Source organism: Phyllopteryx taeniolatus, chromosome 12, assembly GCF_024500385.1.
Source record: "Phyllopteryx taeniolatus isolate TA_2022b chromosome 12, UOR_Ptae_1.2, whole genome shotgun sequence".
In the NCBI taxonomy this organism is placed as follows: domain Eukaryota; kingdom Metazoa; phylum Chordata; class Actinopteri; order Syngnathiformes; family Syngnathidae; genus Phyllopteryx; species Phyllopteryx taeniolatus.
In genome coordinates this window covers 19,395,248-19,417,118 of record NC_084513.1, presented here as the reverse complement: position 1 = coordinate 19,417,118, position 21,871 = coordinate 19,395,248, and the positions used below count along the sequence as shown (strand labels likewise).

General features: G+C 43.7%; 1 protein-coding gene across 5 annotated transcripts in view; it reads right to left on the bottom strand.

Annotated features, from left to right (window-relative positions):
• Positions 1 to 21,871, bottom strand: part of igsf3 (immunoglobulin superfamily, member 3) — a 96,170-nt gene that overhangs the window by 28,879 nt on the left and 45,420 nt on the right. For all 5 annotated transcript variants that reach the window (XM_061791290.1, XM_061791289.1, XM_061791292.1 and 2 more), the window contains 3 exons: positions 11,353 to 11,772; positions 4,090 to 4,476; positions 1,604 to 2,011 (listed from right to left, as the gene is read on the bottom strand). In XM_061791290.1, coding sequence (XP_061647274.1) covers positions 1,604 to 2,011; positions 4,090 to 4,476; positions 11,353 to 11,772 — 1,215 coding nt within the window. The remainder of the gene's footprint in view (positions 1 to 1,603; positions 2,012 to 4,089; positions 4,477 to 11,352; positions 11,773 to 21,871) is intronic.

Sequence of the window (21,871 nt, the reverse complement as noted above, 5' to 3'; positions counted from 1 at the left end):
CAGTGGTTTTCTCAGCCTGTACTCAGAATGTTCTGCTTAACTCCTCACCGACTGAGGGCAGACCAACACACTGTGAAACACATCGGTGCTGAATTTCCATTCTAATAATTCCGACTAATCTGTGCACGTGTGTGTGTGTGTGTGTAAGTGTGTGCATAATGATTGTCACTGCAGCACGCAACACTTGACGAGCGGCAGGTGGTGAGCGTGTGTCCTAATAGTCCTCTACCCCCGGGCAGAACATGAATAAACCATGGAGTATTCTTCGACTCGATATTGGCCTATGTAATGGGACACATGGCCATTACACCGACGGTAAATGAAAACCGAAGAAAATGTGCAGCGGGAACAGCTTGGGAGTCTTCTGGGAAGACATTCTACAAGACTTTGGAGTGTGTCCGTTGACCTTTAAAACCCCTGGTTCACAACCTCTCTTCCAGTTCATTGTGAAGGTATTTGATGAGGTTGCGGTTTTTACAGTCAGCAAGACCAAACACATCCAAGCACGCCTTTACAGACCTTGCGCTTTGTATGCTGGGAATTTACTCGGCCCAACCTCTGATTGATTTATTGATCAAGAGATCAAGTCAAGTCACCGTGTGTAGGTGGCTCACCAATATTTGGACCCTGATCTGTGTGTATAAAGAATAATCTGACCCTACACGGCATAACCAGCCAATGAATTTAAGAGGAAGATAATATGGGGGGCGGGGTTTCCTGGTTTTCAAGGGTCTTGGCCTATTTATTACCTTTCGTGGTTACGAATGGCGCGCAATTAGCTAATCCAACCACAGAAGTAAAGGGAAGGATTTTTCTTTTCTCTATACGACTGTTTTTCATTTGATTCTTTTCGATGTATGATTGCCTGAAAATGGTTTGCATGCAAATGTTTCATCTGATTCCATGGAGTGAGTATTCTCTGTCAGCCAGTCAGTCTCGCTCCACCCTTTCAGGTACCAAAACACACCCAGAAAACAGGACCGCCAAAAAGTGGTACGGTTGACGACAGGCTGCAATGGGCCGAGCTGGAGCTGTTATGTCCTGTAACATTTCTATTGATACAATGACAAAATTCTACCAAAGAGTTAGTTAGTTGTATGGTTGAAAATATTGTGCCAACCACACAATAGGCTGCGCTGGTGTTGAAATGTCCAAAACTGTGGCATGGTTGATGATGTTGTACAGACCAATAAACAGATTGGTGTGTCTCCACTGTGGCACTATAACATCGGGGATGACAAAATAACGTGAGAAAGTCAAAACGTTGCATGGTTAATGATTTTCTGTCAGCAAATGAACAGCATGGAGTAGGTCTAGCTCTAGCTGTTAGAGTCATTAGGTGCTAAAGGACTACGTTTGAAAGTTTCTGATTGATCATCCTGTAGATACCGCAATAAATGGTGGGTTGCCTTGAAATGGGATACTTTTGATGCTCAAAATAAATGAAAATGCAAACTGAAATACGTGTTGGAAAGCTTATTCTACCTTAGCCATTCACCCGTCCTCCGGCAATGCACAACCACATGCTTCGTCCTTATTTTGTGTGTGTGTGTGTGTGTGTGTGTGTGTGGTCTTTGAAGCAGTTCAGACTTGAAAAACTTACCGACAGTCTTGACGGTGACTGTCTTCGTGTCAGACTTCTCTCCGATCTTCTCCCAGCTGAGTTCCGGTTCAGTGCCGTTTTGAAACCACTCGGTTGCAGCGCAGCTGTACTGCCCCTCATCCTCCGGCAAGACGTTGTAGATGGAGAGTAAGAAGGTGTCAGCCCGCGACCTCTCCACGCGTATCTCGCCGTAGCCGGAGCGCTCCCCGTAGGCATCGCTGTGCAGAACGGTCCCGTCCCGGTCCAACGAGGCCAACTTCTGGGCCGGTTCGTTGCCCTGCTTGTCTGTCCACTGCCAGACGACAGACAGGGGGTCTGTGGTGGACTGCACCAAGCAGGTCAACTGCATCACGTTGCCCTCCAGAACCTCAGAGGAGTTGCTAGACAACGAGACAGTCATGTTGCTCTCTGTAAAGAAAACAGAACAAAAATATAAAGGTCAGCAAGTAATAAGATGAAGTCCCTCATTTAAAAAAAAATAAAAATCCAAAAAACAGGAGTAAAACATCCAAGATAACACAAGCCCAGGGGCGATGAGACAAATTACAGGGCGCCGTTCCCTCCAGTGTCAGACCATCCTGTGCGAAGAGTAGCGTACCAGTGTTTGTGTATAAGTGAGCGGTTGATATTGCGGGTTTGTTTCTGGCCTGAGGCGCATCAGAGTGACGGCTAGAGAGGAGGCACCGGCGGTTTGGGTTTGTGTAAGGGATGGGGTTGTTAGTCTTTCAGAGCCGGCTGTAGTTTGTTCACTGACGTAAAAAGGATTGGATCACATCAAAGAGATGAAGATGGGGCTAAGAAGGCTCTCCTTCTTGTTTTTGCCGCTCTGGGATGAGCTGGCAAAAGACAGCGACATCATCATCACTTCAGGGAGGTCGTCCCCCCCCCCCCCACCCCCTTTTTCTCCCCTCTCGCCAAGCTCTGTCCTTTTCCCCTAATAAACATGAGCTGTGCATGAATATGGATTGCGTTAGCCTCTTAGCTTTTATCACACTCAAACCTAGAAATCCAATTTTTAAAATGCTTTTTTTTGCATTCATTCTAATGCTTCCAGACCTGAGTTGAACCAACAACAAAAAAAAAAAAAAACATGGACGTACACATGTAGATAAATGTGGCATTTTCAGTTTTCTAAAGTGGAGCACATACTGTACAATTTTAGACACAGGCAAGTAAATATAATAATTTACAAGGTCAAATCATGCTTGAAACCTTAGCTTAACCATCCCCTTTCCTTCTATTTTAGCTTTACAGGTACGGCTTGGTTTAGTTAATGCATTTTAGAACATTATGAATGTGATGGGTGCCAAAATATCTTGAGCCACACTGTCCCACTTCTCAGTACCCCTTTGTTATGTTCTTTAATTAAATAGCTAGTATGGGAACGCACACAATTTACATAGCTGATGCAGCGTCATCACCTACACACCCTGCAGTGTATACCTGACACAGAGCATCTGTGGCAAAGTGAACAGCGCCGCTTGTTGGAAACATAGCTTTTGAGTCGACTTCAAGCGATCCCATCACACCAGGGTAGTGACTCTCACCCAATTTCCCCTTTTAGATTGGCGCAGCACAATTTCAAATGAGCGCGTGAACATGAGAGGGGAGCTCGAACAGAAAATAGCTGCCACCTCTCAACTGCTTCCCGTGCTCCAATCCAGGTTCTCCTTAACTTGTGTAAACCCCACAGACATCCTTTATAAGGCATCAAGGTGTTTTGTCGGAAAAACAAATACAAACAATAAAGGAGTTTCCCCGGAGACCTCCGCTGGCTTGGGGCCACTGTTCTGTGCTCATTTAGCAGGAAGCGCATAAAGGCCAGGTTAGGATGGCTGGTGTAAGCCGCTTGAGATGACACGCTACTTAGTGCTTAGCATATTTTTTGTTTAGCAACTGGCTACACACGCTGTTCCGGTCGAGAGAGACTCCGATGTCAACAGAGAGAAGGGCGATGAAACAAGACGACCCTGTTGCCATACGCATAGGGATCAGCCGCAAGCTTGATGGACCCAGCCATGTAAAGGACCGCCTCGCAAGAAGTCCGTCCGCCAGCCTGGGGACCCTCTGGGTGGACACTGGAGTGATGAGTCTCTCTTTGCTTATTTTATTTCTTTGTAGTCCTATTTCATGGCTGTTAGTTCAACCTCTGTTCGTCTAGACTCTGCAGCTCTCCATTATCCTGCTGTACCCCACCCCCCCATCCTCCTCCTCCAACCCTCTTTATGGGAAGGACCGTAACTCTACATTACAATTCCTGAGCAATCCACTCAATGGGAAAATACATTAGGAATAAGAGGAGCATTATCTGATCTCTACTTACTCACAGCTAACAATAGAGGCTATCTCTCATGGCACAAGGAGAAAGGTGGGGACATTCAATACCACCAAAACGGCTATTATGAATAGCTCATCATTCTTGGTGTAATTGACAAGTAAGGACAGCACAACTAAGCCAGTGGCCTCGCGACCCGATTATTACTCACTGAGCGGCTGCACTGTGATCTGAACGTTGCGGGACCGCTTGCTGCGGTCGATGAAGTCTCCCGTGGGTGTCTTTTCCCGCTCCGTCACACGGCAGATGTATTTGCCGGTGTCGTTGGGGCGTAGGTGCTGCAGCTTGAGCAGGTGCACATTGGGACTCTCCTTGCGCACCGTCATGAGGCCGGCGGCCTCGCGGGCCACGTAGTCGGAGCCCAGGAGGGGCACGGCACTGGGGTCCACCACGGCCACCGGTGAGCTGCTGAAGACCCACGACACCGAGAAGAACCGCTCGGGGACGTTCTGCGCCTCAATGGTGCAGCGGAGCTCCAGCGGCTCACCGGCCGTGAAGGACCGTCGCTCCGTGCTCACCTGGATGCTGAAGTCACGATCTAAAGAGAAAGCGGAAAGTCAACATTAGACATGTAACGGAGGCCGATAAGACTGGCAGCCTGGGCTTTTAACCTAGCTGTCGGCGCACTCGGCTTCCAACCGGTGAGTAAGGTGTTGTCGAGTATTCGAAGCATAGATGTGGCTGGACAGCGCAGAATACACAACCGTTACAATGTTGCAATGACCCGGATTGGAAGGTTCAAGGGTGAGTGTTAAAGAGGGTGCTGGCCGCGGTAAGCTGGCAGCCCATGCTTTCAGCCTCGCGGTTAGCACACTTGGCGCTCAAGTGGTCAGTACGGTGGCTGTGCGTGTTCAAAGCTGGAAAGTGCAGGATCACCACCGTTACACATATATACTGTAGCGAGATAAAACTACAGTACAGTGGAACCTCATTTTAACGGACCCCGGAAGTAACACTGGCGCTCTTAGCCACATGGCTAATTTACACGGGCCAGGCACGCATGCAAATCACATTTAAATGAGTATTTGCATGTTGGCTCGCTGCACTGTTGAAAATGGCAGGACAGGGTTCAAATCCCAGCTGGAGGAGGTAAGTTTGAAAGAACTTTTAACACTTTTCAAACATTTTCAAGCTTTTTTCTATTTATTTACAGCAAATGTGTACTTTATTAAGAGTTTTAGGCAATGAAAGAAGTTTTAAATACAATACATTTGTACTGTATGGTTGTATATAGGCCATGAAAAAAACCCATGAAAAAACTGCTTCAATATGACAATCGGCTTTAACGGATGACCCATGCCCCCAATTAGTCCACTGTATCCCACATTACCGCGATTCACTAGTCGTGGATTCACCCATTGGCAGATTTTTTTTCTTTTTACCTAGCCTGTGTTTCTTTTGTTGAAAGTGTCACAGAATTGGCAGTTTTTTGTTTCCGTGCCAAATCCCTGTCTAATTTAAAATGATTGCTTTGGCGCCAACCTGTGGTATCATGGTGCTGAAGTGAGTCGAGGAGCTTCATGTAGTGCACTGACCCCATGTTGTGGCATCCTGGTGCCAAGGAGCTAGGTTGAAATGAATTGAAGAGCTTCATGTAATGCTTTGCTGTCATTTTGTGGCACCTACAGGCAATTATAAAACCTTTCTTTGGGAGGGGGGGGGGGGGGGGGGGGGGTTACCCACATATTTTGGTTATTCGAGATAGAACTTGGTCCATACTGTATCCCCCACAAAAAGCAGGGTAACACAGACTAAAAAAAAATACTGTACACACGTGACCTGGACAACAGGGAAACATACGTACTGTACTGTTAGGCTGGATTTACGCTGTGTGACTTAAGTCACACAATTACGATTTATTTTTTTGCTCCCAAATGGCACAATTGGGATATGCGACATGGCAGCGCAAAAAGTAAAAAAATAAATAAATAAAATGCATGGAATCGAAGAGCTTCAGATAGAAATCAGGCTGATCGACAAAACATGACAACGTGAGCTTGACATAATCAAAATTCACCGATTGGTGACGTGTACAAACGCACATCTGACCAAACAATACAAATAAACACGTTAAAAATGCCTGGTGTGAATCTAAACTGTAGCAAAAGCACAGACCAAAAAAAGAGGCTGAAATTTGCTACATGAGAGGTATGTCCATCATTTAATGAGAGAAATAATGGCTGGTGGCAGCCAGAGGAATAGAAATAATGCATTTAAATTAGTGGGGGGTCCACCCAATGTAACATTTAATATTTATATTAGCTTTGTATTACTGTTTGCTTTTGTGTAGTTACTGTACCCAGTTTTGATGCTTGTGGAGTTAATTATGTGCAATTTGAGTGTCTGCGCATGCTGTTCGTTTTATACTGTATGTTCCATCCGCGTAAACACAACCATAACAGAAATGTGTCACAAAGAGGAAAAAAAGAAATCAGATGTCGGCATCAAACTGGAATTGGGTACTTGGACCTGCAGTGTAAATCTAACCTCAGAGTAAAAAAAAAAAAACACTTTCTGGTGAAGCATATTAAACCAGACATACTGTCCTATATTCACATTTATTCCGGCCATGTTTTTATTGTATATTACAACATTCATTTTGGTTATTTTATCAATGCGCCTTTACTCTATTATACACTAAGCCTTAAAACAGTATCCAATAATCTTTCCAGTCCACTGATTTTACACCAAACTCATCCAAGCATGCCTTTATGGACCTTGCTTTGTGCTCTCCCCCATCCAAAATGTCTTGTCAGGGGCGAACTAAGGCAGTTAGTCCGAGCCGTGATTGATTAATTGATGAAGAGGCATACAATACTTTGATCCATATCGTCCAGTACGTGCAGCACATAATGACTGGCTAGATGTCACCATTAACCCCTCACCCAACCCCGCCTCTCGTCTGCGTGCTCCCCTGCATCACAACAAAGTACCGACGGGGAGGCTTCCAACATTTTCACAGCAGAGTGTTTGTCAGGACGCGCGCTAGTCGGCGTAATTACAGCTCAGAGGTTACCGCCAACACTGAGAGGCAAAGCATCCTTTTCCGACACGTAGCATCTGCAAATTAATACAGCAAATCAACCCAGTGCCCCCCCCCCCCCCCCCCCCCCTCGACACACAAACACAGAAAGTGAGTGCAATTTGGATAAGTGGAAGCGGACTGAGCACCACCAACTTTGCGCCGTGTGTTGAGCGGGGGGGGGGGGGGGGCGCTTGACTCCCTGTCAAACTGCAAGCAAGAATTCTAATGAGGTTTATTTTTTTATTGCCGAGGTGAAGAGGAAGAGGAGGGAGGGAGGGCGGGCGGGCAGCGGAGCACTCTGAAAAATCAGCGTTTTTTTTTTTCTTTGCGTGACCTCAACCTTTCCTCTTTTCTATTCTCTTGGCGTCTTCTCTGTGCTTGCAACTGACACACTTTTAGTGTCATCTTGTGCCCTGAGAATCCCCTTAATATTCTTTCCTCCTCACTTTAGTATTCAGCCTCTGCACCCAAAACTGCGGAGAAGCACAGTCTTCCAGTGTTTGCCAATATTTAGTCACAATTCTTGAGCCAGAGGCTATATGGCAACAGTTGTTTGCAATATGGACAAAGCTCTCATGGGTGGACTTTCCCATCCAGATAAGAGTACGGGAAAATGACGATAATAATTACAGCACCCACATCATATGCGGTTTCAGCTTACAAACTGTGTGCAATTAACGAGTTTGCACAGTGGTGTAGAAATCCAACCTAGCACAGCACGAGAAGACTTTTGATGAAATGATTTTATACTTATGGCCTTGAAGTGTTTTCCTACAAACATTTACTGTAATTATGACTTGCGGCGTTAAATGTAAGCAGGATTAAATGACTCAAATCAAGGTTAAATATGCTTGTCCTTCGTCAGCCAAGATATTTCTTCTTACCAGGCAGCTAAAAATATTTAGTTAAAAATAAATACCATAATTCTGAAGGTGCAGATAACATAAATACACTAGTTTTATGAGGCTAGCTAGGTTCACTTCTTTTAAGAAATCTTTGGTATTTGGCAGATATTTTGCCAAAATCAAGCAATATAGTCCTCATTTCATAACTTTTTTTTAAACCCAGATTTAGCAACGTAGTGATGGACTGTGGCATGGCATAATAATCCATTGTCACATGGCACAAGAAGACGGCCGCAGTTATTATTATTATTTTGCTGAACAACATGAACAAGGTAAAAATAAACCCAACTCCTTCCATATGGAAGGTTTCTTAAAGATCGACAAATTGATTATCACTCAAATCCGTACTGAGAACACCCAGCAAGTCTACCAAACAAACTGAAAAAAAAACAAAAAAACTAACGTTCAGAACATAATACAAATTGTTCGCATTGTTTGCAGTAAGTGCATGCTTTCCTAACATTTCAAATATATGTCGCGCGTCTGTGTCGCACGTTCTCAACACTATATGTGTGTTTTTGTCACCTCGCATCACAGTATGTGTGGTATCAAAAATAAAAATAAAAATCTGATGTGTGATGTGCTGCAACCTTTGTGATATCACGTCACTTGCAGATTGATTGTTGCACGCGAATAAATAACAGTCATCGTTTGCATATATTACAATGTCATAGCCCCTCTGATTGGACCCAAATCTTCTCTGTAGATGCTAATCAAGGGGGGGTGCTGTATACTGATGCAATAACTAAGGACTGATGACAGCTCACCATTCATCTTCACACTCTGCGTTTTGCTTTCCTGATGAGAACAATCAAGTTTTGATTCATATCATTAATAAAATCGAATAGAAGTGACATTTCAAATCCCACATTGTTTGGTCCGTGTCTTCAAATGTGAGGAGAAAAAAAAAAAGTATATTGCTATTTTGCTGTTAACAGTGAATTCAACAATATGGTGTGTGAAAGTAAAATGTCAAGTTTATTATCTCCACGACAGGTAAAAAAAGGAAAGGACTTTTTTTTTTTTTTGGCATTTCAATGAGTTGAGGCGGGTGGCATCGTCCCCCCAAAAAAAAAAAAAATCAGGGACTGAAACCAGTCTTTTCTGCATTCATTATTTTTCCTAATAAAATGCATGGAGGAAGGCCAACATGGCAGCTTCTCCATTAGTCGCCCGTCGTTTGTTAATCCCGCTGCTACCTACTGGACTGAAGTGGAACAATATCTTTATATTCACATTACAATAAATTCCATAGACACGCCATAGGCTTGAATTGCTTATGCTAGGACACCTAATAAAAACACAGGTTGTATTAAGACATCAACTCACAGTGTTTAAACACTATAAAAGCATTCCAGCCCACCACTCATCAGTACCACTGCGTTGCCATTCACAAATCTCAAGTGAACCAAAGAGGAAGTATGAGAAAGTTGATTTTGAAAAAATAATAGAGGGGGTAAAAGGAAAAGTTCTTAAAAACAGGGCGCTGAAACAAGATTGGGTCCAAGGCTGGCCTCTTTGATGCTGACTGTGGGTGATTAGTTAGTGATGGGGCTGTCTTCCACTCCATCTTTTATGATGGGCGCTTAATGGAGGTGCTGCGCCCTGCTCCTCTAACGTTCTCCCTCCCCCAGCTGTCAATTATGCACACATACCAATGAGACAAGTTGGCCCCAAAAAGTTCTGCAAGTTTCACCCTCGCCTGGCGGAAAAAGCAAACACGAAGACATCCAAAAATCACACGCATCAAGTTTGAGTGCAAACATAAACACACCTCTGCTGTGTTCGCTGTCATGCAACAACATCTCCATTATATTATTATCTATTATAGATTACAGGGAAGACGGAGCGTGACAAAGGCTTCAGAGAGGGGAACTCTTTGTGCCTTTTGTCTCCTCCGTGAAGTGGCGGGGAGTCATCTGACAAACGCGCTTCACATCTCCGTTGCCGCTCCCCCGTCTCCACCAGCCGACGCTATGTGGGGCGCCGTCGACTCGTACGGCTCCAGAGAGGGAGAAGGCCAAAAATGAGCCTAATTTGATGGGATTCACTTGGAGGAGACACCCAAGACCGTGTTCCGTACTGGATAATGCCGCTAATGGCGTCGCTGTTTACCAGCCAGCTCTGAGGGCCTTTCCAGTAGGCACACAAAGAGCGACGTCTTCCGAGCGGGTGACGGCACGGCTCGAGCGATGGGGTGAGGAGGTCGAGTCGGGTGGGAGGTGCGGTGACGAGCCATAAAGCTCTCTTTGTGTCGGATCCATCAAGCCTGGGGGTTGACTATTTATGAAATAATTATATTGCGGCATATTCAGCCGACATCATGTTACTTGACCTCATGCCCTGCCTCCTCTTCCTCGCCCACTTTGTCATCTCCATTAGACGATCGACTGACTGAACAATCTGGGAGTTGCTGACGGCCGGCACCGTTCCTCACGCTAATGCACTCAAGAAGAACCTCGACTGGTGTCACTGCAAACAGAGTTTTGCAATAGTTCCCCAACGGAAGCACCAGTAGAGTGAACCACTGACTCGTCGCCATTTCCTATTCATGAATGCACCTGGTCGAATAATCTAATAATAATCGTCCACTATTTCTTTATGTATTTATTTCTTTGTGTATTTATTTATTTAGTTTTACTACTAACATGCATTTTATTCTCATTTCAATCAATGTTGGTACAGAGTTTATGGTATAAATGTATTGTACAGACTTTGAGACAGCAAAATGCTAAATGTTAAATGGTTAGCTATCGCTAATATATTTATATATAAATACATACAGATAGTGCTGCACGGTGGGCTATTGGTTAGTCCATCTGCCTGACAGTTCTGAGGACTCGGGTTCAAATCTGGCCTCGCCTGTGTGGAGTTTGCATGTTCTCCCAATGCCTGCGTGGGTTTTCTCCAGGTACACCGGCTCCCTCCCAAAAACAGGCATGGTAGGTTGATTGAAGACTCCAAATTGCCCGTAGGTGTGAATGTGAGTGCGAGCGGTTGTTTGTTTATGTGTGCCTTGCGATTGGCTGGCGACCAGTTCAGGGTGTACCCCGTCTCTCGCCCAGCGTCAGCGTGGCATGGAAAATGGATGGTTGGATATATACAGACACTGTGTATGTTTTTTAAGTAGTCCTGGAGATTCTTTGCCATTGATTAGCACCTTAGTGCCTGTTACACTGTACCTTGAGGTACATCTGAAAAGGTCTCTGACTGCACAACTATTTCTATCAGTCAGGACTGTATACACTGTAGACACCTGCTGTGCATTCTTGCACCGTCACTGACTACGCTTTTAATGTTGCCCGTCAAAGCGACACAAATGCATCAGTGGGAGGTCTGTGGAGGTTGAATAAGCCCTTTTTAGTGAGGTAATGAGCTTAGTGTGAGAGGCTGATCGGCAATCAGGGGAAGCCAGCCCACATGTGCGATGTACATCTGCTTCTTGACTCCTTGAAATGAAATCTGCATCCCTCACTTCACTCACCAGTGGGCTGAATGCGGAGCGGGGTCTTGTCGCTCTGTTTGCGGGTCATGGCAAACCAGCTGCCGTCGGCGTCCTGGATCCACTCGGCAGCCTGGCAGTAGAGCAGGCCCTGGTCCACCGGCTGCAGCTTGTGGATGGTCAGACGGTGGGACGTGGCGCTGGTTTTGTCTAGCCTGAGGTCCCCCGCCGCCATCCTCTGGCGGTATGGACCCCCGGACCGCAGAACAAAGTCCTTCGACAGGGTGAGCAACTCCTGAGGTGGGGCGGATGCGTCGTCGGGCGCTTTCAGGTACCAGCCCACTGACAAGTGAGTGTGTTGCATTGTGGTCCGGGACACTTCACAGGTCAGTTGTAGTGCGTCGCCTTCCACTTTGGAAAGAGTCTGGGCTGGAGCTGACACTGTCAGGGAGTCAGCAATAACTGCAAGGAGAAAATAAAACAATCTCAATCAGAGTTGGGTCAAATGCAAATATGGCTATGATGTACAGTATACAGCTGAATTTATTTTAGAACAGACTGACACAAACTGAGAATGTGACTTAATATGATTGAGGGAAGAACAGGCATTCAAGAAAATAGTGCAATGCTCAAATACAATAGAAATCACCCATCTATCTAGTTTCAATTGGACTTGCACAGGACAAGCTGGAGCTTGATATCACATCTGACTTTGGGCAAACGGTAACGAAACAAACACATAATCTGCACACACCGGTTCATACACGAGCTTCAATGGCCCAAACTCATGCTTGGTCAGTCAACACAGAGACTAGCTAACCTGACAAAATAGCTAACGCTCACCAGGCCAGGCCCCGCCTTTTAAAGTCACAGATACTACAGTGTAGAATATGATGATGGTGACAGCAAGTGGACAACAATAATGCCTGCACAGCACTGGCACATTTTTTATTATATTTGTTGGTATTGTTGTTTAATAATGCAAAATCTATTTTGATGGGATAATTGGCTGAATACTCAATTCTATAAATATTTGATGAAAAAAAAATCATTTTTTCATTGCATTTTTCTCCAAAATATTTAGAACAGTTTGGCTGAGAGAAATGGCATGTTTCTACTTCCTTATTATGAGGCGTGTGTCTTCCATTTGACGACTACATATGGTTCCTGGTGGAACGAAGAGTTGCAGTACATACAATGTGCAAATCTATTTAGAGAATGCACAGGTAGTAAGTACTTAACATCAAAATAAATGTGCTGTAGAGGCCGTTAGAGGTTACAATGATCCTTTATTTTAAGTGTTCTGTCCCAGTCCATAAAAAAAAAAACAGCATGTTGCTGTTAAATGTGCAGGACTGGCTTGACGAAAGCAAGACAATTTGGGTTTATCTCTACTTGTAGTGGAAATAAATAGACATACAGATATAAGTGCCTCAAGATCTGATTTGCAACCAAGTGGAGGACAAAAATAGAATTTTTTATCTCTCTGAGGTGATCACCATCCATATCCTGTTCCATGTTCAATGTTCACATTATAGTGTGCTGACATCTCACCACGGCACGAGCCTCAACATCAAGCCTCCACCTTTGCATCTTGTGGGATGAATAAAGGAATACTTTTTACTGGAATGCAGAATTGTGACACAGGGTTTTTCCTGCATATTATAATTCGGCTCTATAAAGCCTCTGACATCATGCAAACTGATATTTGGGATAAGTTGGGAAGCGCGTTCACGCTGATGGTGTGTGAAAGCGCGAGCTACGCTGAAACCGGGGGCAGCCAGAAGGTAGCGGTGCAGCCAAACTAGGCCAAAGTCAGACAGATCACAGAGAAGAAGATCGACAAGACGGGGCGAGAGAAGAGAATAACATGCAGCCGGAGTGAGAAATGGTGTTAAAATAGATGTACCGGGAAAACAAAGTGACCAATAAGGGAGGCTCAAAGTCAACAGGGCTCTAATGAGGTGCTACATTCTGCTGCGACTGGACACGGCCGGACATGAAGGAGCAATTTGCTGCACTTCTTTGACTGAATACTATCTTCGCATCCGCTTCTCGCTCACCTCAAGTGAGTTATTATATCAATATTAGTCACGGGTGCAATAAAGCTTTTCTGCTGATATATGCCTTGGTTGCTTGTATGATACAATTACTAATGCGGAACTAAGTAGGCCGGTGCCAGTGTTTATAGTGAGAGGCTCTGTTTATAATGGTTTCTGGCTGGGCAACCTCGCTCCCTTAATGGGTCTTACCGCTGGGCAAGCGGATTTTAGTGGAACCATATCGGCATGATATAATCCTCTTGTTGTTCCACAAATTAGTGTCTTCAAAATTAGGGACCGCGAGCAGTAAAGGGTACCACAAATCCGGAAATAAGTGAATGAGCTTGGATTAGGTTTTTAATCACTTTTTTGTTAGTTAGCCAGATTAGACCAAACTGATACATTTTGACATACCGTACACTTTATTAAAGCTTGAAATAAAAAACTAAAATAAAACGGTTCACATTTCCACTACAAATTTCGTTAAGATATTGCCTACTTTATTAATCTGTTGCATCCGAAACATGAAGGAAAAAAACCCATTAAACTTTTAAACTAGTTAACTAACTACGACACTCGAAAATACAATAAACTCATCATATTGGCATAATGAAACTATAAAATTTGGTGAAGCTCCAGATAAAAGGTATGATAGCTATCATGAATATTGCATGAATATTGACGACAGTGATTTTATAGGTGTGCAACTGACAGCCATTGTAGTTTCTAAGGTGCTATAAAACATTTATTACTGTGTTATTACAGTGGCAACACTTAAATGATCGATTACTGTTACACGCAACAAAGGACTGAATGCTCAGCCATCAGAGCTTGAGCGGCAGCCGCACGAGACCGTAACCACAACAACACACCTACGCTACCATCGCCATAGCAACCCTCCCACATGATGCTCAGGGCCTCCTCTTAGAACAGCAAAAGCCGCACTGGGACAACCTTGTGCCCCTTCATCCATTCAATATCCATTGTGAAACCCTCTATAAGTCCCCCTGGACTGAAACAATTCAGAAAGTTGATGCTTCACGGCTCACGGCCTCACTTCTGATGAAAGATATTTCACGTTGGGACTCGTCCTCACTTCCCTGGACCAATCAGATTTAGACACAGATCTGTCTGGGGATAGCAGACCAATCAGAAAGCATTTTCTGAGGGTCAGAGTGAGGGTGTGTGGATCTTGCAATGGCCCCACTGACCTCAATCTGGGAGCGGATTAGGAACAGAATGAGATGGCATTCCTAGGCACAAACACACACTTTATACTGTCACTTGAGACAACATAGCGGTGAGTCAAACTACCTCAACTCGAGCTGCTATATGTCATGCATCGGGTATGGCAACCCGAAACCGGATTCTGGAGCAAATCCTCAGCGATTGTTGGGGCAAAAGTTGTGGTTTTATATGGCCACACATGCAGGGTGAAGAAAAGTACATGAATTATGGCTGTAAATGATTTCTAAATAGGGCACTCACTGAAATATTGTTTTCTGACATTTTTGCTACACAAAATAATACTTTATTATAACTTAGTATCAGTCACATGGTTCTACAAAATTCAGGTCTATGTGTGAACTTGAATTCAAGTCAAATGTGGTTTCCTTGTCCTATATAAGACTCCTTGAAGTATCTTTCACAAGAAGGTTGCTTTTTTTTTTATTGGTTTGGGTTATGCATTTTTTTTCTTCTGGCAAAAGTTTATTTGATGCAGCAACCTAGATTTATTATTTTTATGTTTATTTTAGGGAGGTATTATTTCAAGGATGAATCCAATGGTGTGAGTCAACACATTGAGGATGTCATGAAAACTAAATGATTCCTCTTAGTTATACCTTAGTAGTTAAACGTTACCCAATTTGAATAAAGAATTTTTGGGGTTTTCTTAGATCTGCGCTTGTCCTCATTGGGGTCACGGGTGGCCTGGAGCCTATCCCAGCTATTGTTGAAGTTTGTGTAAAAAGGAGGTTTGGTAGCAAAAAAAAAAGGCTTTTGCAATAACTCAACATTTCATTTTGGTATAGATTTTAGCAAGAATCCTGGAAGTTGACACACAATTTGCTTTTGCGGGCCGCATTAAATGCTGTGGCGGGCCGGAACTGGCCCCCGGGCCTTTAACTTAACTCCTGTTCATTACCAATGTGATAATGATATCCTTCTCTGATTGGCTAGGAGAAATGGCACGGATCCTCCCCTGGCTCATAGTGCTGTACTTGTATGCCTTTGAAGGTCTCACCAAAAATCTAGTTGAACAAGTTGAGACGCTTCTATCAAGTTGTATTTTTCTCGCTAGAGTCCCTTTTTAATATTTAAATACATAAATCAACATCCATTAGGAATTAAAGGGAAGTGGCCATATTTCTGACTCATCATCCTTCGCATTTTTGGGTTTTTTGCGCTTGTGTGGGAAAGAATGGGGGGAAAAAAGGATTCTGTGTATTATTTTGTCTTTTTTTTTTTGACGGATGCAGAGGCTGTCATTCCACCATAAATCTTCCCTCCTGGTCTACCTCATCTACATTTTTTTTTCTTTTGCTTTTGCTTTAATCTTCCCTCCTAGCCGATCTTCTCCTTCCGTCAAGCCTGTGAAGTGAGCGACGCTCGTCATTGCTCAAACTGCCCTTTCAAGTCCACGCAACGTGAGCGTGTGCAAGTGGGTGGGGGAAGGCCACAAACAACAGCGGAAAAACACAACGTTGGCAAAGATGAGAGGGGCTGAAAACAAGAACCTGTATATCCCATGCATCCAAAATTCTTTCTTTGCACTTTGTTCAATCCATTTTCAAGTTGCCAAAGAAAAAAAAACAAAAAACAAAAACAGGAATTCAGCGTGTGCCTGTGTGTCGTGTCAAGCTCGAGGGCGAGGCATCGTATGCACTCGTGTTTTGGTTTTGTTTGACATGGAAAATATTCTTTTCCGCTCCACCGGTGTACATAATATATCCATGTCGACAAGCAGCATAGTGGGCGTCTTATTAGGAAGTGGTGGCTGCCGTGCGCAAACCAACAGGCTAAACTGTGCAGTCAAAAAGTATAGTGAAGTACAAAAGCACCAATCAGCTATTATCTAGCTGTATTTATTTAATTACTTTCTGTAATAGAACAGCAACAGCCGTTACTTTTTACAGTGGAACCTAAAAACTTGATGCACGCAAGATTTCAGCAAATCTTGTGAGACTGGAGCTCAGTAAGCACATAAAGGATGTATTAATACAAACGTGTCAAGCTTTTTGCGATACCCCCCGCAGATGGGTATCAGTGGTGAAAAAAAAGAGGGACATTAGAATAATAACCATCGAACAAGTAACAAGTAAATTTGCCGACACGGTCCGGGCTGCTCAGTATGACAGTAAATCAGCGGAACGTACACTGCAGCTATCTTTTGCTCAAAGCGAGTTATTCACCATGAAAATTATAAAAAGCAGATGCGGGAAAAAATTATGGAATATGACAAAAGTATTAAGTTTAGGTTCCCACATAGAACATATTTTGGTAAGTAACAAGAGGTGTAAGCCACACGCCACTGTTGCACTTGTTTGTTTGTTTGCTTCATTACCTAAAAGGAAGGAAAACTATCCATGTTGCACTTTAAATGATCATTAAATAAGCCCCTGTTTACACAAAAGACAAGCAGTTTTCTTTGCATTTTGTTCCCTTGCTGTATGTGAACTGAGCCTTCCATCCATCTATAACGCTTATTACAGTTGGGATTCTGTAATGGATCAATTCAATTTACATTATGTCCTGTGGGGAAAGTGTGTTCTCAATCCAAACTCAAGTTGACCAGCGTCCCAGAACGGATAATGTTCGAGCTGTGTGCGGCCTTTATCATGGAGCATGAAGCAAGTTTCGACGTTTAAATATTTGATCTCATCTAAAATATCAATGAAATTGACTAATGAGTACAATTTGGTAAGAGAGGCATTCACAGCAGGCGAGTGCAGATGTTCAGCCACAGCTGAAGTGCTTACCGATTTCTGTAACGCGGTAGCGTGGAAAGCGTCGGCGTGTCGCTACAACGCAAACGGCCATTTGGCGGAGCCAGCGGGGCAATGAATGTTAATTACTTCGTGAAACGGATAGCGGCGCTGAGAGGACGACGGCGCGCGGGGGCGATCCTCCGCTCCGATTCGTGAACCTCATCGCCGAGGCGGAGGGGACGGCCGCAAATCGAGCAGGCGTATATACCGGGTCAGGACGCAACACAATTAGGGGATAAATACGCCGCCGGCCTCGCCTACACCTGTCACCGGCATCCTTATTATCCATCAAAATCCTCCAGCTCTGAGAGGGCTGTTGAGTCACTCGATTGGTGGATGAGGAGGTTCAATAGGCAGACGGTATAATTGGGGTTTAAATGGGACGACGGGGATGAGGAACAAAGTAAGTGCTGTTTTACTCGACGACAAGCCGGGCTCTGGTCCTCCTCGCTATCCCTGATCGATCAATCTTCCCTTATGGATACAAACGGCTCGCTACTCGAAGAAAACAAGAATGTTGTGCTGACGTGGTTTTGCTTACGTTTATTTGATGCAAAGTGTGTTATAAACACAATTCATTATTATTACTTTCAATCTCCGACTGTCACAATGATGCGTCAAATGTCAGACTGTCTCATTCTTTTCATTTTAGCCTGACTGTACATGACAAATGATTTTCCTAACAGTCAACACATACCAAACAGTGGCCACAAAAAAAACTGAAATACTGTGTGATCCGAACCGTGGATTTTGTGAAGCGTTCCAGCCCGAACAAAAAAAAAAAAAAAAAAGAGAGCTTTTTAAAAACTGCGACATAGTGGGGCACGAACAAGTGAACTGCGATATTGTGGGAAACACTATTATTTTAAGGATTATTCTCTTTATGGCCTCATCCCGAGGCGGAGGAAATCAAAGCAGGTCATCAAACTAAATACTGTCACACCAACTCTGGCAAAAGCAAAGTCCACAAATTATCCTCGAGAGTTGCAAACCTAATAAGGATCGGCGCCAAACGAGACGTCAGCAGCAGAAAATAGGGAGCCGATGCGGGTTGGGTCGGGGTTTGGTGTCAAAAAGTTGAAGGCTGCAGTGTGCGTTCTTAGTCCTCAGCAGGGGTTACATCCATAATACAACACACGAGGACGATCAGAGGAGCCCGGGCAACTTAGTGGAACCGAGATGAAGCGCCCCGCTTCATCGCTTTCGCTGCTTTTAAAGGTTCTTCTCGAGTCTTATGTCACCCAATTATCATACACTGCCTCAAAAGCACGCGCCCGATGTAATAATTTAATACAGTGCAGCCATATTATGTATAGTGTATGATTGGTGGGATCTGCTCCCAAAATTCTGCTTGTGATATTCTCTTGTAAATTAACGATGCTCTCTTCGCACCGTCTTTCCGGCAAAATGCCAGCATCTATCAAAGCTACTGGGCCCGAAAGGAGAAGTCAGACTATTCTACTGTAAATCAACGCCGGTTTCACTCAGCAAGCTTTTTTAGTAATTGTTTACACGTTCACGCTCTAATTTCATTTTTACTGACATACTTTGTGTGCGGAGCAACTGTAAATCTATTTTGGCTGTTCTTCAACAGAGTGGTTTGGTATTTCCCAGACAAACAATTAATTGATTTCTAATGTTCATAATTCATACCAGTGATTTTAGTGAGGAAAAACAAAAAACAAACCAAAAAAAGCAGTGCTGCGAGAGAAAAAAAATAATGAGCCCATTAATAACCCTTGGGTATAATTGGGTCAACAGTGAATGTGTAGGGAACCATAACAGGGGATTTATTAGTTTGCTCTCGGTTGGATGTCAAATATTCAAATGTAGACATTGCCGATTTCTTTTGAGGCAGTAAAGCGCTTCATATTGCTGAAATCAGTTGAACAGAGTAAATGTTACATTAGCATCAGGGCTGGGACAAAGTGTAGGTATTGCGATAGGCTGCATTGTTATCGCTCGCTGCAACTGCATCAGCTATTGATACAGTCACTATCTGCAGTCAATATGTGAATGTGGCGTGTTTGACTTTTTAATACGAGGTGTGGGGAGGGGGGAAGTATTGATATTGCAATCCAGGTATATTACTGTGTTATCTGTCACAATACACCATCAATACAAATGCCTTAGGCATTGATAACATCACGATGCAGTGGTTAAGCGTGTGCAGTTAACTTAACGACTTTTCTCTTCGATACGATGTTAACTAGGTTGGAAAGGAAATAGAAAGTTTTTCTTTGTACAATATTGCAATAACAATGCATTTACACTTTGCCTTACAGGCTGAGAAAAAAAAAATCATAATGCAAAGTTGGAATTTTTATGAGGCAAACGGCCCGAATGAAAACAAATGGATCTACGACTGTGCTTAACAAACGAGGCGCTATGAGCCGAAAGTCCCGCATGCATGATGCAAAGTTTGATTAATGAGGTTTCAGAACATATCCAGTATTTAGAAAAATGTTAAGCCAGACGAAACCCGCAAAAGTGGTAAAAGAGGATATGAGCAATCTTACAGAAGCTGTTATGAGATGTTCAGTTACTCTCTACTTCACTAATGGAACAATCACTCTGAGATGAGGTCTGTCCCGCGCTACAGCTAAGAGGTTGATGACCAAAAGGAGGACGACTTTCCATTTCATAAAAACTGGTCTCGCTAGCTTTCTTTCCAGTGTCACCAAACAGTCACCCCTCTTTAGGCTCTGTCCCATTTTCTCCTCGCTGGAGCTTTTTTTTTTTTTATTCCCCCATCTGTGTCTCCATGCACCCTTCCTCGCCTCCTAGCTCGTCTGCACCCAATTATCACATATTTCTTTGTCTACTTCCTCCATCAGCGTGTCCTTTTTAAAGACTTTCTTAGAACACAGCGTTGAACATTTTTATTGAATTCCGAGTCTTTCGCTAACTAATCATTGAATGGCTCCCTGTTTCTTTTTTTTATTTTGGCTGAGTCATAAGACTAGTAAAAATGGTAGCATCAGAGGCATGTGTGTGTGTGTGGGGGGGGGGGGGGGGAAGGATACGCAAAGCTGGACCCCCCATGGTTAATACAGCTCATTATACCTGCAAGTATACAGCAGGAGAGGTGAGTCATGACCTGCCGGCGTGTCCCCTCCTTGCAGGGGACTCTCCAAACACACGAGGCGTTCAAGCCCAGAAATTCAGCGACACACTAAGTTGTATAAATGACTACTGACACAGTCCTCTTTGACCCGCTTAACCGATGCTTCAAAGACGTGCGACACGGCTGCTGCAGGTCAACGGAATAACGCGGTACTTAAGAGACTTCTGTCCCATTAACGTTTTTCGAAAGGGCACACTGAAGGTTAAACCAATCACGAACGTATGCCTAAGGTGCATGCTTGGAACAAGTGAAAGCTTTTAAAAGGCAGCGACTAATACAATAACGATATTTGAAGGTTAAACCCATCACAAAGGCGCAATGCATCCTTAAGGAGGATGAGATCAACTAGAAAATACACGCTTTTAGAAGGCAGTGACTCTATTACAATAACAACATTTACGAAAGAGTGATTTGAAAGTGTCTTTTAGGTGTGTGTATAACAGATAACCAGAAGGTGGAGACAAGAATAGCTTTGTGATGTCAAGACAAACGGACCGCAGCGTTGTTCTTTTCTTTCGTCCGAAAGTTGCAGTGCGATAGAATCAATCTGCACCAGAATCCTGCAAAAGTACACCTCCCAAGTCTCAGAAAACTTATGCGTGATGTCATGTGACACCAGCGCGAAAAAAAAGGCACTTGTGTGTACGATATGGTTTTTTCAAGACGCTAATTGCGAAAAGGTTCAGCCTCAAAAAGTTGCGTTCAGCAAAGAAGAATGCGTACCTGAAAATGTGTTATTAGTACAAGTAGTAGTTATATACTACTATTATAGTGATTTTTGGAATAGAAAATATAACTCACATTTGCATTATGCCTTCATGATTAAAGTATTTTTATAGTTTTAATATTTGATCTAACGTTCGACAATGCCTAACTTTCTACAGAATGTTCAAATGTTACCTCAAACGCTGCCTCTTTATAAAGGTTTGACGATGGCGGCAGTTTGACCCAATGGATTGTTTGGATTTTGACAGTTTGTGATAAGAAAATTGTTGTAAAATTGCAGCGTCTCGATTGGACTAGTCCATTTCATACCGGCCACCTAAGCCAGCTTTTTCCGCTGTCCAACATACTGTCGGAGACGTATCAGAGGCCAAATGACAACTGTGCGAGGGGCCACGGCCAAAACATGATTCACTGCCCACGGCCGTTTAAATTGAAAGCAATGGCAATTATCGCATATGCTGGTGCTGACGTCGCTAGACATCTGCAACAGCTGCGTGACCGCACAATTCGGACACAGCAAAGCAAATTGTTCTGTTAAAAGTTACATGCAAATAAATGTCCAAACATAAGCCAAAGACAAAGATAATGACATCCAAACAAACAAGCAGACAGGAACTACAGAATAAACAAAAACAGCCACAAAGCACAAAATGATAAACAATCAGTGCAACAACTGC